At 45.7% G+C, this 19,083-nt stretch overlaps 1 protein-coding gene across 1 annotated transcript in view; it reads left to right on the forward strand.

Moving 5' to 3' along the window:
* Positions 1 to 19,083, forward strand: part of LOC141105028 (uncharacterized) — a 138,751-nt gene that overhangs the window by 50,090 nt on the left and 69,578 nt on the right. Inside the window, exon 8 of the mRNA XM_073594816.1 lies at positions 2,097 to 2,101. Within this exon, the coding sequence (XP_073450917.1) occupies positions 2,097 to 2,101 (5 nt within the window). The remainder of the gene's footprint in view (positions 1 to 2,096; positions 2,102 to 19,083) is intronic.

Raw genomic sequence — 19,083 nt, forward strand, 5'->3', positions numbered from 1 at the left:
AATTTCGAAGCAGTATAGGCCCAAGTTTAGATCCTACCTTCGTTAGCACGATCGGCGTCTCCGATGCTCCTTCCTCCGCTCACAGATCGTACATAAGACGCGCGCGTTACGATTTATACACACTGCGCATGCGTATAACTCCGCCCGCCCCTGACGTTCTTTCTATTCTATTCCCCGCCCCTTTTCGTTCGGCGCAGTGGAGGAAGAGCACATGGCGGAGAGACAGCAGGATAGTGCTAAGTACAGCAACGAGGAGGAGGGGGAGGAAAGGCCGGAGCCTGAAACGTCCCGATCCAGAAGGAGATTAAAGGACTCAAATATGTCCTTTGGGGAGATGTTGGAGATGGTGGACATCCTGAAGAAGGCCGACTATGATGGAAAGTATGGGCCTTACCCCAACCCCAATGTCCGAAAGGCCAAGATCATGGCGAAAGTGGTCAGGAGTCTGCACCGGAAATTCAGGGTACGACGATCGAAAGATCAGCTCAGGAAGCGGTGGTCGGACCTGAAATTACGAGAACATGAGCAGTACAGAAAGATCCGGAGAGTGCTGCAAAAAAGTAAGTAGTTGTGCTGTGTTCCTATTGTTCTTGTGTTTATTACGTTCGTGCTGCTCCATGTGCTTTTAGGAACTGTTGTACAGTTTAAAATGGCAACTTTCATGTTCATGGGCACATTATTCGTTCGGATCACACATTTTTATTTCGGACGATAAAATACCATTGTTTAGGCCATATGCATTTGGTCACCATTTTGACGCCCTATACTTGTCTTCAAAGAATTGGGTTGTGTAGATGGGTTTGTTACTAGAATGAAATGCAAACTAGATTGTGTGTAAGGAGAGGACACTGAGCAGCTGTTTTCACATCTGGACACTGGAGCACTAGTGTGGGACCCCAGAACACCCTTTTTATTAGGGGGGGCACACAGGTGCTCCAGTGTATACTATAGGGGGGCTACATCTGTGAAGCTTTTACCAAACAGGTAAAGTATTGCAGGTTGACAAAGGGCACTAAAAAAGCTACATCTTGGAACTCTGCTAAAATAGATCATTGTACCCCACTTCCAAGCAATGTTTCATCTTTCTATAGTTCTGCCATCAAATATCTGTGTGCTAAGTATACCATTTTTGTTTTACATAGGGGAGAAAAGACTCGGAGGACACCCCTCATCCGAGGAGACCAGAGCCCCCCCCCCCCCCTGGAAGAAGGGGAAATCCCCCCAACACAAGCTGAGCAGGAGGAAGAAGACGTGGTGGAAGTAGTCACCACAACAGGTGAGTGTCTGCAACCACAGGCTCAGATAAGAGATGGATGGCGGCATTTTTTGGCAAACCTAATTTATTTTGGGTTTCCTTTCTTTTTAGGTGATCGTGAGGTTGTGGATGAAGATCCTTTCACATCAGAAAGTGCCCAGATTGTGATCGGGGAGATCATGGGGTGTAATTTACAATTGGAAAACATCAAGCAAAACATCAATGATGTTATTCCAAAATATAAAAACATCATTGATGTTTTGGGGCGAGTTTAAAGCCCCTCCAAATCACTTTCTTCTTTTGTCTGCTACAATGTGCGAAATGTTTTTGTGATTTTTCCCAAAGCCAAATTTGGAGGATGCACACAGTGTGTCAACATGTGCTATCTGCCATCACGGGAGATCAATGGACGCGTTTTGGGGGTGCAACCCCTTCCTCAATAATAAAGTAGCGGTGAGGAAGGGCTTTCTCCCCCAAAACACGTCCCTTGATCCCCCGTGATGGCAGGTAGCACATGTTGACATTGGGCAATTTGTGTGCATCTTCCAAATTTGGCTTTTCCAGGGGTGATTTCCCCCCATCTGAACGCAATATCAAACACAGTTCCTAAATACTCATGTCTGATATTGCCCTCAAGTTCTACCATATGTGAACTTTGTAAGATCAAGATTTGTGTCTTTCTTGTGGGTTTTACACAGGCCTGTTTTCTATAAAATGCACATTTTGATTTTGGATAATGACACCACAAAATATGTTATACAACAAACATGTCGGTTTGTCAGAAAAACCTTTGGTAAATGCACATGTGATTGTGCAGGTATTAAAAAGATTGTTCATCAAGAATGTGTGGATTATTGTCTCAACACTACAACACTTTTGGGGTGATGTAATTGTTGTTTGATGAGAAAATGGGGGTAATTTCCTAAGGGGAAATCCACTTTGCACTACAAGTGCAGTTTCAGTGCAGTTGCAAGTGCACTTGTAGTGAAAAGTGTCTTTGCATTTAGTAAATAACAGCCAACAGTGCTTTGCATAAGGTTACACAATCACGACATTTTCTGGACTCCACACATTTCTGTCAGGGTCAGCTAAAACAAACACAAGCAGTAAATGTCCACAAAGAAGAGCCTGGGGGGAGATGCCTGTCGAGAACTTGAGGTCCTGCAGACTTCTCCCTGTGGCCAAATACCGCAAGGTAGCGACCAGCCTCTGTTCCGGAGCGATGGCTTGCCTCATGCAGGTATCCTGCCTGCTGATATAGGGGGTCAGCGAAGCCAACAAACGGTGAAACACGGGGTCCGTCATCCTGAGAAAGTTCCTGAAATCATCAGGATTATTCTCACGGATCCCACGGAGCAAAGGCATATGAGAGAACTGGTCACGCTGAAGCAACCAATTCTTGGTCCATGAACTCCTCCCCACCCTGTTCATGGACTGGACTTGTGTCAAGGTCAGGACCCCAACACCAAGCCCCCACACAGCACGAACTCTACGAGGAGTACGCATACGAAACATGGCTAGAAAACGGTCGGCTGCTCAGAACGAAGTAACAGAACGCACTGAAGAACAGCAAGGCCTGTGAAGAGCGACCTGAAAAACAGCAACGAGCGGACAAGATCGCACAGAAAACTCCGATACGAACTGACTGCACGCACTGAAGAGCAGATACAAACCCACAAGCACAAACTGAACGTCAGAAAACGATCTGAAAGCCACGAGTCTGAAAAAGCGCGAATCGTCTCTCACCAAACTTTTACTAACACGAGATTAGCAAAAGGAGCCCAAAGGGTGCCGCGCTTGGTTCTGAACCGGCCTTTTCTAGTCTCGTCGTACGTGCTTGACGTCACCGCGTTCTTGGCGATCGGAAATTCCGACAACTTTGTGCGACCGTGTGTAGGCAAAACAAGTTTGAGCCGACATCCGTAGGAAAAAATCCGAGGATTTTGTTGTCGGAATGTCCGATCAATGTCCGACCGTGTGTACGGGGCATTAATGATACATGGACTCTGCATCGCACCACACAGCACACAGGTTGAAATTTAAAAAATTTAAATTGATTTCTTTGTAATAATTGTGTTATGCTTGCCCACTGTAACTGAGCATATTTACTATCGGTGGTACATATATGGCATACACTATTACATGATGTATTGATGGTTATGCAATATTTGTTATGCTTTTTTGATCATTGGTCCTTTGCTTTTGTGTCCGTTTTGCGTTATATTTATTTTTATTTTATTTTTTCTCTCCTCCCTACTAGTTATACCATCCATCCCTGGTCTGTCGGCTCAGCGGGAGTGGGACCTACGCCACAGCGTTCCTTCCTGGCAGGGTGGGGAGGCGCAAGGGCCCTGTGCCTCCCAATGCATCCACTGGGTGGCAGCACCACCCAGAATGCACTTTTTTCCCTGCATAAGGAGACTGGGCACTATGGGGATCTATTGATATCCCCTATGCTCGGACATCCACATGTTTGCAGCGTCAATTGAGGATTGGTAAGACTAGCTACATTACTACACTAGACCTCATGGTGTGCGCTTTCCACCATGAATGTCGCTATAATCATGCATTCACAATCATAATTTCTGATGTTTACAGATCCCATTTTGCTCACATTGTGTATACACCCTCCGGGTGTCCCCTCTCCCTAACTGGAACGAATACTCTTACACAAATTAAGGTTGTTCATCCACTATATGTAATTTTTCACTTTCTCCAGCACCACCTTCCTCCCCCTTTTCTTTTCCTCCCATTCACAGTTTTTGGGCATTTTGCAGTCACATGAGGTTCATTTCTTGTCAGTGGTCAGTGTGGTCGGTCACGGTTGTGGTGTTCATTGGCACACTTCCTTGCACCCTAACCCTTATTTCACCCTCACACTTCCTTCTTTCATTTCACTCTCTCGTATTTTCACATTCACCCAGTCATTCACTTTGAATTTAAATCGTTACAATCAACTACAAATAATCCCAACACTATATTTATTTTGTTGCCACTGGTTTTGGTCTGTGTTCCTTTTTCTTCCTTCATTCCTCTCATCTATCCCTCACTTATTCCACCCACATAAACCTCCCCTGCCCCTTTCCTTCCCCCCTCCATCCTGACCTGATCCCACACATGCCTTTTTTTTTTTTTTTGCCTTTTCTTTCTCCTCCTCTCCCCTTTCCCCCTCCCCACTTTTCTTGTCTTTATCATCTAAGTTTTCACACAGACCATCCAAGTCGCAGTAATTGTTATACAATACACATACAATGCATACCTTAGAATAGCAAGTATATACATATATATACTCTCTCACCATCCTCTTGAGCTGTTCATTTATTTTATTCTATTATATCATATACAATACCTTGACTACAGGTGCCGCCGGTCCTTTTCCTCAGCCTCCCCAATTTTTTTGAATTTTCCGTTGTGTGACTCCTCGTAAGGCACGCACGAGCGGTGGGTTCCCCTCTTACTGACTGTACCGACCATTGAGAGACGTTGAGATCGTATAAAGGGGTTATTTTCATACAGAGAGCACTGAACATGGCCTAACACACTGTGATTGGTAAATATGGGAAATTGTTTATTATTGTTTGTGTTATGGAAATGATTAAGAGCTACAATCGAGCTCAAGGTTATCTGCTGCTGTCTCTAATTTGAAAAGTGTAGATATGCATGCATATAAAGTAAACACTCTGAGACACGCTCAGAATTGCTAACTCATTCCACTTCTGATTTATTCAAGGCGGTGTTAATGTTTTATACACACAAATACGTCATTGCTATGTTAGTCTAATAGGTACATCTCATTGGTTAAGATAGAAAAGAAGATGCATAATTTTCATAACGAGGTTTGGCTCTCTTTGGTCTTATCTCCAGTTCCGCGTTCTTCTGTGTGTGGGATGCAGGGGGTAATCGCCATCTTGAGAAAATATAGGAACAGAGCAAATCTGTATACTTATATAATGAGTAAGGAGAAAAATATGTATGCACATAAGAAAATAGACATTTTCAGATTACTATTATTATTATCTACATCACATTCCTTCACAATCCCCCCTAAAATGACTATTTTCTCTTTTCTGTCCCTAATACTAAAGGTCCTACTTTTTAGCCTGGCCCTTCTCCTCAGCAACTCTTTTAGGCTGTATATAGAATTGGGCAGCAACTGTTCACTTCCCTCCTCGATACAGCTGGAGAGGTGCAGTCAGGCGCTATCTATCCCTATAAACCTATAGGATTGTGAGATTATGGACAGGGAGTGACTGTACAGGAGTGAAGGGTTTGTCATCTTCCATCATAAGGAGGTCCTCTTCTTCTTGGTGGAGAAATGTAGGTGTGCTATTGTCTACAGCCTTGCTCATTAACTTTTTTACAAAAGGTAGAATACAGCATATAATCAGGGCTAAAAGGACCAGGATTATTAATACCGTTACCCGTATCTGGGCGAGCACCTTCTGCCACCCACTCATCCAGCTAAAATATTGGTCCCATGGGTCTGTGATACCTGAGTTCTTCTTCAACTCTAGTGACAGATCTTCTAATTTCTTTATAGCTAAAGTAACCTTACCATTTGGGCCAGTATTATCAGGAATGTATGTACAACAGGTTCCCGGTTTTTCCTATGATTTTACAAAACACCTCCTTTCCCCACTAGCACCATGTCTAAGGCCATCAGGTCCTGGAATGTCATGTAGGAAGTGGGGGCTAGCTGGTCAGCAATTCCCTGGAGGGCGTCTTTAGAGTAATTTACAAATCTCTGTTGGTTATAATATGTGTAGTGTCAGGTCACCTAGAGGCTGGGTGACAGATGCACACCGTTGGGATCAGGAGTGCACCGCAAGGTAGTAGACCCTACGGCTGACTGCTGCGGATTGTACCCTGGGAGGTTCAGGAATCAGGTCTACTGGATCACTGACACAGATCCCACTGGGAGCTAGAGCATAGATTCCCCAGGGCGCGGAGTCTAAGAGCCAGCGGGTGTTCACCAGAGCCTCTAGTGGTGAGGATGGACTGCGCTGCAGTCTGGCTCCAGGTCGCGGTCCCCAGGGTCTCACAGCTCACGCTCACGGTAGACTACAGGAGATGAGGAAGGAGGGAGCTGGCTGGAACATCAGGGTCACAGGCAAACAGGGATGGTCGGGAACAGGCCAAAGTCGGTAACAGGAATCAGATGTAGGAAACACAGCAAGTACACATAGAGGCTAACACACAGTGGTTGATCAGCACTGCTGGCTTGCAGTGCACAGGTTAATATAGGGTTCCCTGATATGGCCTGGGGTGGGGCCATGCTTAGAGGGGAGGTTACAAAAGCAGTCAGGTGAGGGTCAGCTGGTCTCTAGAGATGAACACATGGAGACAGGTATGCTGATCGACAAACTCTATTGCATAACCATGACATGTAGTTAATTCAATCTACATTCTTGCTGACAGTTGTTATGGGGATCAAAGACTCAAAACCAGCTTTTACCTGATCCCTGCCTTTAAACTCATCAGGGACCCCCCTTGTAACCCCTATGACATGTATGTATACATGAGGATCAAAGCTTCCGGAGAGAGCTGCTCGCTTCCTCCTCTGACTGTGTGCTGGGTCAGTGTATGTATCAGGGGTATCTTTGGTTAGGATATGGGGCTTTCTATTTTCATCTTTTTTGTCTAATGCACTCTGTGGTCGCCCAGTCTGGCCCTGTGTTCCAACCCACTGGCCCCCACAGAAGCCACAACTCTGTCCCCAGTAACTGTCTGTGTGGCATACATATATGTCCTTACCGTCAGGATATCACTGTACCAATGGCATCACCATGAAGGGTCAAACGGACAAGGTACTATGTCACAGTAATCTAAGGTAAAGGTGGTCACATGTGTACCTGAAGAGTTACACCAAAACGTAATTATGTTATCATTTTTGTGATGGCCACCTCCTGGGCCCCTCCCCCCTAGATCAAACAGAAAAAGGATATGCAGCACCCGAAAACACGCTCTCCTGCAGTGATAAGCGTGCATTCAGGTGTTCTTCCTGGCCAACTTGACTGAGGTGGCTGTGGTCAGCAAAACTTGGAATGGACCATCATAACTTGGCTCAAGGATCTCCAGACAGTAGTTGGTGTGTTCCTGTATCTAATTCAGGATCTGGAATGGAAGAAAACACCTGGACATGCATTCAGGTTAATTCTCGTGATAATGTGGTTACATAATTAGTCAACACATCAGACTGTAACTGTAACTGTTGTGGAAAGTAACAACCAAGTCTGGGAGCTGAACCAAACAAAATTTCATAAGGGGATAGGGCATGTTTCCCCTGGGGGTGTGTCTGACACTGAACAGGGCAATGGGCCAACTCATGTTAGTCTATTGGGCCATCTTTAACATCCTGTTTTTAGTGTCCCATTCATCCTTTCTACCTTCCCGCTACTTTGAGGGTGGTATGGGATGTGTAGTGCCAACTGAACCCCCAGTGCTGCCCAAATCTCTTTAGTAAGGGTTGTTGTTAGGGCTGGTCCCTGATCTCTCAATATCACCTCTGGGACCCCAAATCTACATACTATCTCACTCAGTAGTTTCTTAGCTGTGGTCCTGGCAGTCGTGACCACTTCCACTAGGGCGTTTTCAAATCTGTCACTTCTTGGCACTTGAGAATGATCAATTTGCATCCTCTGGAATGGGGTATAGGGCTTTTGCCAGGTGCTTCTTCTGTGCATTCTGGGTTACATTTGGTGCAGATAATGCATGATCTGCAGAAGCTGTCGGTCAGTGGATTAACTCTTGGTGCAACACTTGTTGATAAGAGAGTTCATAAAAGTCTTTGTCAAGTGGGCAGCTCCATGTGCCCATTGCACCACGGCTGGGTACATACTCCTGGGTAGACAAGGCTTCTTGTTGCACTCGAATAGTCCATTTCTGAGAGTTGTTCCTCTCCGTTTCCAGCTTTCCTTCTTATCCGGACTTGCTGTTTCCTGTAGTTCTTTTAGATAAACTCTGTCCACTGGGAAAGTCTGTAAGGTAAGCACGGGGTGGTCTTCTTCTACCACCCTGCTGTCCACTTCCCGCGGACCACCAGCTGTCTGTTTGGCAGCTGTATTGGCTCGATGATTGCCTTAAGCTTCTTTTGAGTTCATTTTGTCGTGTGCTTTTACTCAGAATAGTCACTTGGGTTGGGAGAAGCAAGGCATCAATCAAGTTTTCACAGGTGTTCCTGCAGCCATCAGGAATCCTCTGTCCTAGATAACACCATAATCATGGGCAATGCTGAAAGCATATCTTGAGTTCATATGAATGTTGGCTCTTTTTCCCTCTGCCCATTTACGTGCTGTAGTAAGTGCTTACAGCTCTGCATCCTGTGTAGACATCACCGGTGGTAAGGCTTCAACTTGTAGAACAGTGTTTTCAGTGGTGACCGCGTGTCCTGTGCGGTCACGGGGGTGACAAGTCAAGACTCTACTCCTCCTCCTCCTTTCCCCCCTCGAGAAGTGGAAGAAGGGTGGTAGGGTTCAGTGTTTGACAACTTAATAGAGTAATGCTGTCCAGTAGGAGGGAACACAGGAGTCTCAAGTGTCTGGTAGTGGACAAGTGTTTCGGCTGGATCTTGGTTGAATATGGCAACAACGTCATGGGGAACAAGCAGAACGAGGCAGTGTCCGAGGACCAAGTTCAAAGTTTTGTCAAGCAAAGCTTGTGTAGCAAATCCAGCTCGGAGACACAATAGGCCTCCTCTTGCTACCGCATCCAGCAGACAGGAATAATATCCTATGGGGCGTAGGCTGATGCCATGTGATTGGGTGAGTACACCTGCAGCATGTCCCAGACGTTCGGATACAAAGAGCTTGAGCGTTTTGTCGTAGGCTGGGAGCCCTAGCGCCGGGGGTGGCGCACTCAAGGGTTTCAAACTTTAGATATTTCTTCAGGAGACATCTGGAAGGGTCTGATTGCAGAGCATCAGTAGGAAGGCTTCTGGAATCCATGCTCTGCACTAGGAAATTAGTCCAAGGAAAATGACAGGTGTTGAGCACCACTGCAATTTGGGCTTTGAGGCTCTGCAGCCCTGGTTGGCAAGATAGCACAACAGGCTTTCTGAGGTGACTTCAACAGGGGGTAAGTCAGCTGCACAAAAGAGAAGGTCATCAACATGTTGGAAGAGAATCACTTCCGGGTGTTCCTTTTGTCATGTGTTAAGGATGATAGCCATAGCTTTTGCAAACTGGCTTGGAAAGTTCTGTGCCCCTTGTGGCACAACTGTTTAGGTATGTTGCCGTTTCTTTCCGTGGATGAATGCGAAAAGGTACCAGCAGAAGGGGTGAGGGTGGACACTGAAGAAAACGTTTGTAAGGTCCACCTCTGTGAGGTATTTTGCAGTCAAAGGCATCCACAGTAAGTACCTGGTTCTCTTTTTAGGATTCTCTTCTTGGGGTTATTGTGGTTTCCGGGGCAATGAAGCGCCCTCTTTTAGCTTGACTGAAACTGGTGGCACCTTTAAGTTACCGTTGTCTCCCGGTCCTGTGGACCATAGGCACGCAGGGATTCTGTCAAGTACTTCCTGCAGTATTGAACTTGAAGTTTTTTTTTTTTTTTTCTTCATTAAGTGTCATCAGGAGAGGCAGAGAACACAAAGCAGATGAGTCTTCTAAAGATAGGGGAGTATGTAACTTCACCCCCCTTCAGGCGTGTCCTGATTGAGGCCTGTAGTCTGGACAACACATCAGCTCCTAGTAGATTCAAGGGACATGTAGAGGACACCACAAATCTGGCAAGCAAATCAGGAAGTGGAAAGGAAAGAATTATTAGGCAGGTTCACCGCTCTCAACACACTTTTGGCTGCACCCCTGTCAATGAGGAAAGTGGTAGGTTTTTCGTCTGGGACATCTTGGGGCTCTGCATTCTTTCCTTATGTGACCCCGTTTCCCACAGTTGTAACAGGTGATCCTTACCCTGGTATTGGGCAGTGGTGGTGGACGAGTGTAGGCGGGATCTTCATCATGGGTTACCATGAGGGGCGTTGGTTTTTTACCTTTTTGATTTTCTATACCTCTGGCCACCAACAATAAATCAGACATTTTCATTGAATGGTATTCAGGGCGGGCCACCATCAGGCCTTTTCTGATATCCTCTCTGAGCCCTGAAACAAAAGCAGTTGATAACATGTGTGTGTGTGTCTTTATGAGTCTAGCATGATACTTCTTCACACACTACCCTTTATCTTGGGTAATATCTTGGATTGTGGTCTTCTGATCCGTCAACTTCTCCTTTGCCCAGTCGTGGAGTTGTGCACAGAACTCCACGCCTGAGGTGTAGGAAGTGGCACTTGTCAGGCAGGCATCATTGAAGGCCATCTGCATGACTGGCCAAAAGACATATCCTGCTTTGATTTGGCATAGGCTGATCAAGTCTCTCCAGGCAGCTGAGTAAGTTTCTTGTATCTGCACTATCCTGTGGTAGAAGGGAATTGGCTGCTTCTCTGGGTCAGGCAGACTTGTCACTAAGGCCGCTGCTTGTGATAGAGTAAAAGCGACATACATCACTGGTGCCCCTTCTGGTAACCGAGACTGTTGTTGGGGCAGGGGCTGACAAGAGGCACTGTTCTTTACGGTTGCCAGCATGTGTTTGAGATCCTCTCGGAACTGAGAGTCTGGAGCCGGATTGGGGGTTAAATCAGTGGGTGGCCTTGCTGCCTGCTGTCGGGCTTCCCATTCAGATGCTTCTTCATCATTAACATATCCAGCCTGGGAATGTGATGCTCCCGTATTGGGGAAGACAGGTGTGTGGTATGAACCATCTTGGTCTAAAACAGGGAGGGCTGGGTACAGGCTGTTTAAGCTTACTGGGTGTACCAAGATGGCCGCCGGCAGGAAGTGCACTGGACTGGGTAGAAAGTGAAGGCATGGGTGCACTAAGATGGCCGCCGGGCTGAGTTGTCACAGTGGGTTGTGCTTGGGTGGTGAGAAAGGAGTGGTTGTTAGACGGAGGGCAGTGCTGTCCCTCCCCTCCTTTGTTTAAAGTTCCAACATATCATCAGCTATACATACATAATACAATCGCCATCTTTCTTAACTTCCTTTATCCAATTTTCTTTATCACACAGGATTTTTCTCCCTGTTTCTTCTGCAACATAACTTTCGTCACTTCTTTCAACTTTGTTAACTATTTCAACATCTTCTTCTCTCCTTCTTTACAATATCACTTTCATTACAATATCACTTTCTGTTTCTCGGCTAACGGCTTGAGAGGGGAATACATACAACCAAGGAGTTAATATTTTTCTCAGCGTTCTTATCAGCAAATTCCTTCGGTGGGAGCTCATAAGACTAATGTACGGTTAATCTCAGAACAAGAACAAACACATTAGGGGTAGTGAGGAGCAACGGCCCGCGACCCAACAGATCTCCCGGGCAGCCCCCCTCCGACTTTAACCAGTCCCCACCCCCTCTCGTGTATATAGCAAACAATAAACCACAAATACAATCACGACAGGACATTACACCTGCCACTCTCTGAACCGTAAAGCCTCAGCAGGCTAAGATAAACGCAAGGGCAGACCACCCTGCAAAAATAAACCCGTTTATAGACGTTTTTCTACAGCTCTACACCAAGAGGCCGACAACTCTTCTTGGGGTGAGTCCTCTGTAACGCTTTCAGACTGCAAAGCCAGCAGCTGAGATAACTCTCAAAGGTTCCTTGAACCTAGAGTACACCTGTCTATAAACGACTGCTACAAAAAAACTATCTCATCCCAGAGGCCGACAGCTCGTCTGGAGATGAGACCATACATTCACGCATGTAGCACTTTTAGACTGCTGAGTTTCGTAGCCCAAAGAATGGCAGACAGTGAACAAATACAGTCAGCAGAAACCCATCGGCAGGTTCGTTAAACAACCTCAGGCGAGGAAATACCTGCCTCTAAGACAGTCTCAGCATACCGACAGAATCCAGCCGTCAACCGAAAGATAAGAGAGTCGTACAGTGGTAAGAATATAAATCAACTCACCGGTACTGTTAGGGCTGCGCAAACCCCACTCTCATTAATCAGTTAACGCCCGAATGCTTGTCGCGGTATAACTTCGACCGTAGCCTGAGGTCCCGGGTTTCGGCACCAACTGTTATGGAAATGATTAAGAGCTACAATCGAGCTCAAGGTTATCTGCTGCTGTCTCTAATTTGAAAAGTGTAGATATGCATGCATATAAAGTAAACACTCTGAGACACGCTCAGAATTGCTAACTCATTCCACTTCTGATTTATTCAAGGCGGTGTTAATGTTTTATACACACAAATACGTCATTGCTATGTTAGTCTAATAGGTACATCTCATTGGTTAAGATAGAAAAGAAGATGCATAATTTTCATAACGAGGTTTGGCTCTCTTTGGTCTTATCTCCAGTTCCGCGTTCTTCTGTGTGTGGGATGCAGGGGGTAATCGCCATCTTGAGAAAATATAGGAACAGAGCAAATCTGTATACTTATATAATGAGTAAGGAGAAAAATATGTATGCACATAAGAAAATAGACATTTTCAGATTACTATTATTATTATCTACATCACATTCCTTCACAGTTTGTTCTCCCCTTTTTTCCTTATCAATTAAAAATTCCAACATATGTTAACCTTTCTACAGTTTACATAATCCTCTGAAGAAGACCCGTTGGGGTCAAAACGCTTCAGCTTTCAAATACAAGATACATATATCACTTCTCTATGGTGTTTGATTATGGTCCATTACTATTGTATACCGTCATGTTGGTGACATTGCTTTTATAATTTATATTTTATTTTTTATTTATGTACCACAGCTCATGTTTTGACTATATATATTTTAAACGGCTACTTTTTGATACTTTGTTACAATATAAAATAAAGAATTTCTATTACCATACAAATTTTTGATATATTCTTATCTCTTGCTGCCCAGAAAACCCCCCATGGGGGACAGCTTCCTTTTTTGATAATTTCATACGGGGTGTGCAGCCATTTTTGTCTTCTCCCCTATGAGTGTCTTCCACTTAATGTTTATTGGCTATCATCCTTGACACATGACAAGAGGATCACCCGGAAGTGACTCTCCTCCAATATGTTGATGACCTTCTCCTCTGTGCAGCTGACTTACCCCCTGTTGCAGTCACCTCAGAAAGCCTGTTGTGCTATCTTGCCAACCATGGTTGCAAAGCCTCAAAGCCCAAATTGCAGTGGTGCTCAACATCTGTCATTTTCCTTGGACACTGTCCCCGGCGCTAGGGCTCCCAGACTACGACAAAATGTTCAAGCTCTTTGTATCCGAACATCTGGGACATGCTGCAGGTGTACTCACCCAATCACACGGCATCCGCCTACGCCCCATAGGATATTATTCCTGTCAGCTGGATGCGGTAGCAAGAGGAGGCCTATCGTGTCTGTGAGCTGGCTTTGCTGCACAAGCCTTGCTTGACAAAACTTTGGACTTGGTCCTCGGACACTGCCTCGTTCTGCTTGCTCCCCATGACATTGCTGCCATATTCAACCAAGATCCAGGCGAAACACTTGTCCACTACCAGACACTTGAGACTCCTGTGTTCCCTCCTACTGGACAGCATTACTCTATTAAGTTGTCAAACACTGAACCCTACCACCCTTCTTCCACTTCTCGAGGGGGGAAAGGAGGAGGAGTAGAGTCTTGACTTGTCACCCTATGACTGCATCGAACTAATATGGCTGAAAACTATGCATCTCCCCACCGTGAGTGAAATACCCCTGTAGAATCCAGACCTAACAAACACAGTTCAGCTATAAAAACTTGATAAATGCCTTGCTTCTCCCAACCCAAGTGACTATTCTGAGTAAAAGCACACGACAAACTGAACTGAAAGGAAGCTCGAGGCAATCATCTAGCCAATTCAGCTGCCATACAGACAGCTAGTGGTCCACAGGAAGTGGACAGCAGGGTGGTAGAAGATGACCACCCAGTGCTTGCCCTACAGACTATCCCAGTGGACAGAGTTTATCTAAAAAAATTAAAGGAAACAGCAAGTCTGGATGAGAAAGAAAGCTGGAAACGGAGAGGAGCAACTCTCAGAGATGGACTATTCGAGTGCAACAAGAAGCCTTGTCTACCCAGGAGTATGTACCCAGCTGTGGTGCAATGGGCACATGGAGCTGCCCACTTGACAAAGACTTTTATGAACTCTCTTATCAACAAGTGTAGCACCAAGAGTTACTCCACTGACTGTCAACTTCTGCAGATCATGTATTATCTGCACCAAATGTAACCCAGGATGCACAGAAAAGGCACAGAAGAAGCACCTGGCAAAAGCCCTATACCCCTTTCCAGAGGATACAAATTGATCATTCACAAGTGCCAAGAAGTGGCAGATTCAAAGACGCCCTAGTGGAAGTGGTCATAATTGCCAGGACCACAGCTAAGAAACTACTGAGTGAGATAGTATGTAGATTTGGGGTCCCAGAGGTGATAGAGAGTGATCAGGGCCCAGCCCTCACAGCAATACTTACGAAAGAGATTTGGGCAGCACTGGGGGTTCAGTTGGCACTACACACCCCATACCACCCTCAAAGTAGTGGGAAGGTAGAAAGGATGAAGGGACACAAAAAAAACAGGATATTAAAGATGGCCCAAGAGACTAACATGAGTTGGCCAGACAGTTTGCCCATTACCCTGTTCAGTGTTAGACACACCCCCGGGGGAAACATGCCCTATCCCCTTATGAAATTTTGTTTGGTTCAACCAGCCCCCAGACTTGGTTGTTAATCTCCACAACAGTTACAGTTGCAGTCTGATGTGTTGACTAATTATGTAACCACATTATCACAAGAATTAACCTGAATGCATGTCCAGGTGTTTTCTTCCATTCCAGATCCTGAATTAGATACAGGAACACACCAACTACTGCCTGGAGATCCTTGAGCCAAGATATGATGGTCCATTCCAAGTTTTGCTGACCACAGCCACCTCAGTCAAGTTGGCAGGGAAGAATGCACGCTTGCCCCTGCAGGGGGGCGTGTATTTGGGTGCTGCATATCCTTTTTCTGTTTGATCTGGGGGGGAGGGGCCCAGGAGGTGGCCATCACAAAAAAGATAACATAATTACATTTTTGTATAACTCTTCAGGTACACATGTGACCACCTTTACCTTAGATTACCGTGACATAGTACCTTTTCCGTTTGACCCTTCATGGCAATGCCATCGGTACAGTGACATCCCTGATGGTAAGGACATGTATGTATGTATCACAGACAGTTACTGGGGACAGAGTTGTGGTTCCTGGGGGGACAGTGGGTTGGAATACAGGGCCAGACTGGGCGACCACAGAGTGCATTAGACAAGATGAAAATAGAAAGCCCCTGATAAGCAGAATGACTTTCCGGAAGACAGGTATAAAACAGGGTCCAGTCCCTTGGTGATGTGTATTGGATCTGTGGGAATTTGAAAATCAGGACCAGATTAGAGGGAACCTGGACAGGTGAATGTGCCTTTGCAAAGGTCATTATGCCCCTCCATATCCTAACAGAAGATACCCCTGATACATACACTGACCCAGCACGCAGTCAGAGGAGGAATCGAGCAGCTTTCTCCGGAAGCTTTGACCCTCATGTGTACATAGATGCCATAGGGGTTACAAGGGGGGTCCCTGATGAATTCAAAGCCAGGGACCAGGTAAAAGCTGGTTTTGAGTCTTTGATCCCCATTATAACTGTCAACAAGAATGTAGGTTGGATTAACTACATATACTATAACCAACAGAGATTCGTAAATTACACTAAAGATGCCCTCCAGGGAATTGCTGAACAGTTAGCCCCCACTTCCTACATGACATTTCAGAACCGGATGGCCTTAGACATGGTGTTAGCTGAGAAAGGAGGTGTCTGTAAAATCATAGGAAAAATGGGAACCTGCTGCACCTACATTCTTGATAATACTGGCCCAAATGGTAAGTTTACTCTAGCCATAAAGAAATTAGAAGATCTGTCACTGGAGTTGAAGAAGAACTCAGGTATCACAGACCCATGGTATCAATATTTTATCTGGATGAGTGGGTGGCAGAAGGTGCTCACCCAGATAGGGGTAACGGTATTAATAATCCTAGTTCTTTTAGCCCTGTTTGTATGCTGTATTGTACCTTTCGTAAAAAAGTTAATGAGCAAGGCTGTAGACAATAGCACACCTACATTTCTCCACCAAGAAGAGAAGGACCCCCTTATGATGGAAGATGACAAACCCTTCACTCCTCTACAGTCACTCCCTGTCCAAAATCTCACAATCCTATAGGGTTTTAGGGATAGATAGCGCCTGACTGCACCTCTCCAGCTGTATCGAGGAGGGTAGTGAACAAGTTGCTGCCTAACTCTATATACAGCCTAAAAGAGTTGCTGGGGAAAATGGGCCAGGCGAAGTAGGACCTTTAGTATTAGGGACAGAAAAGAGAAAATAGCCATTTTAGGGGGGACTGTGAAGGAATGTAATGTAGATAATAATAATCTGAAAATGTCTATTTTCTTATGTGTATACATGTTTTTTCTCCTTACTCATTATATAAGTATACAGATTTGCTCTGTTTCTTTATCTTCTAAAAATGGCGGATACACCCTGCATCCCACATATCAGAAGAATGCGGAACTGGAGACAGAACCAGCAACAACCAAACCTTGACATGAAGTTTCTCCATTTTCTGTTCTATCTTAACCAATGAGATGTACCCATTAGACTAACATAGCAATGACATATTTTTGTATATAAAACATTAGCACCGCCTCGAATAAATTAGAAGTGTAACAAGTAATCGTGCTGAGCGTGTCTCAGAGTGTTTACTTCTATATGCATGCATATCCACACTTTCCAATTAGAGACAGCAGCAGATAACCTTGAGCTCGATTGAAGCTCTTAACCTTAACAACTGTAGAAAGGATTGTGTGTCATGTCACACTTATCTGATCCATGCTCCAACTGCAGGTCATGCCCTCTGTGTCCGCCTGCTTCCTCCAGAGTTGCAGCCAATCACAGAGGTGGCATTGTCTTAAAGGGTGAAAAAGCAGTTGCTCACTTTTTGATCAACGTGCACCTACCAGCTACAAGACGCCCTGTGTTCCCAGGTGATCTGTTTAGTGTTTTCCTGTTCCTCTCAGTACTGTCTCTAGTGCCTGTCCAGCTCCTCTGTGTCTCAGCAGTTCCCCCATGTCATCAGTAATTTCAGCCTGAACCCCCAGAGCCTGCTCCTGTGATTGTCATGTTCCCCTGTTGGTATCCCATTCCAGTGACTCTGTGCCCTTCTGCCAGCATCTATTCTTCTTCTTCATCTTTTCTTCACCATCTTTTCTCCCTCATGCATTTTAGTAACTTTTTTTTAAATTAAATAAACGTTTTTATTTCCAAAAGTATACAATTTTCCAATGCACAAACGTTTTTCTTTGTTCAGTACAGTCATTCCACATATAACATACAGTATATAGGTAACACGTAAAGTTCCTGATCGATTACAGAAGCTGTTGCTTTGTATTAGCACATTTGTTTTTTTTGTTAAAAGCATCAGCCTACTTTTACGATTATATTTACTTGAGGAAAGCAGTACGTATGACCCGGGCCCAGCTGGGCGGTACATGACAGAGGGAGGCGTATTCTGTAGTGCTATACACATGTGCAGTGGCGTTGCTAGGGGGTGGCTTTTGGGGCTATAGCAGGGGTCCCAAAGGGGAGAGGAGGCTCTCTGGGGACCCTGATTTAAGTGGGCGGCTCTCTGGGGACCCTGATGTAAGGGGGAGGCTCTCTGGGGACCCTGATGCAAGGGGAAGGCTCTCTGGGGACCCTGATTTTAGGGGAAGGCTCTCTGGGGACCCTGATTTTAAGGAGAAGGCTCTCTGAGGACCCTGATTTTAAGGGGGAGGCTCTCTGGGGACCCTGATTTAAGGGAGAGGCTCTCTGGGGACCCTGATTTAAGGGGGAGGCTCTCTGGGGACCCAAATGTAAGGGGGGCTGTCTGGGAATCCTGATGTAAGTGGGGGGCTCTTTGGGGACCCTGATGCAAGGGGGAGACTCTCTGGGGATCCTGATGTAGGGGGAGGCTCTCTGGGGACCCTAATGTAAGGGGGGGTTCTCTGGGGACCCTGATGTAAGGGGGGTTCTCTGGGGACCCTGATGTAAGTGGGGGGCTCTCTGGGGACCCTGATGTAAGTGGGGGGGCTCTCTGGGGATATATATACACACACATATATTGCTGTATACACATGTGTATGCCCGCCCAAGTGTATGACTTTCTTTACTACGCTGCTATGGGCTCTAGCCTCAGATCTTTTGTAGACCTAGCAACACCCTTGCATATGTGTCAGATGCAGCGGTCCCAAAGTTTGTTATATTTTGCAGGGCATCCTCTATTAACCACTTGCCGACTGCAGCACGCCGATATACGTCGCACAATGGCAGCGGTGGGCAAATGGGCATACTTCTACATCCCCTTTTAAGAAGCGCCGCATACAGTGTGATAATGCCCACGGGACCGGCGGACTCGATGTCCGCCGGTCTCCCAGCGATCGTGTCACGGAGCCACAGAACGAGGAAGTGTAAATAAGGCATTTCCCTTTTCTGCCTTGTGACATGACAGAGCTCACTGCTCCCTGTCATCAGGAGCAGTGATCGCTGTAATGTCAGTGGTAGCCCATCCCCCCACAGTTAGAATCACTCCCTAGGACACACTTAACCCCTTCATCGCCCCCTAGTGGTTAACCCCTTCACTGCCAGTGTCATTTACACAGTAATCAGTGAATTTTTATAGCACTGATCGCTGTATAAATGACAATGGTCCCAAAATAATGTAAAAAGTGTGCGATGTGTTCGCCATAATGTCGCAGTCCCGATAAAAATCGCAGATCGCCGCCATT

Source organism: Aquarana catesbeiana, linkage group LG08 (assembly GCF_042186555.1).
Source record: "Aquarana catesbeiana isolate 2022-GZ linkage group LG08, ASM4218655v1, whole genome shotgun sequence".
In the NCBI taxonomy this organism is placed as follows: Eukaryota; Metazoa; Chordata; class Amphibia; order Anura; family Ranidae; genus Aquarana; species Aquarana catesbeiana.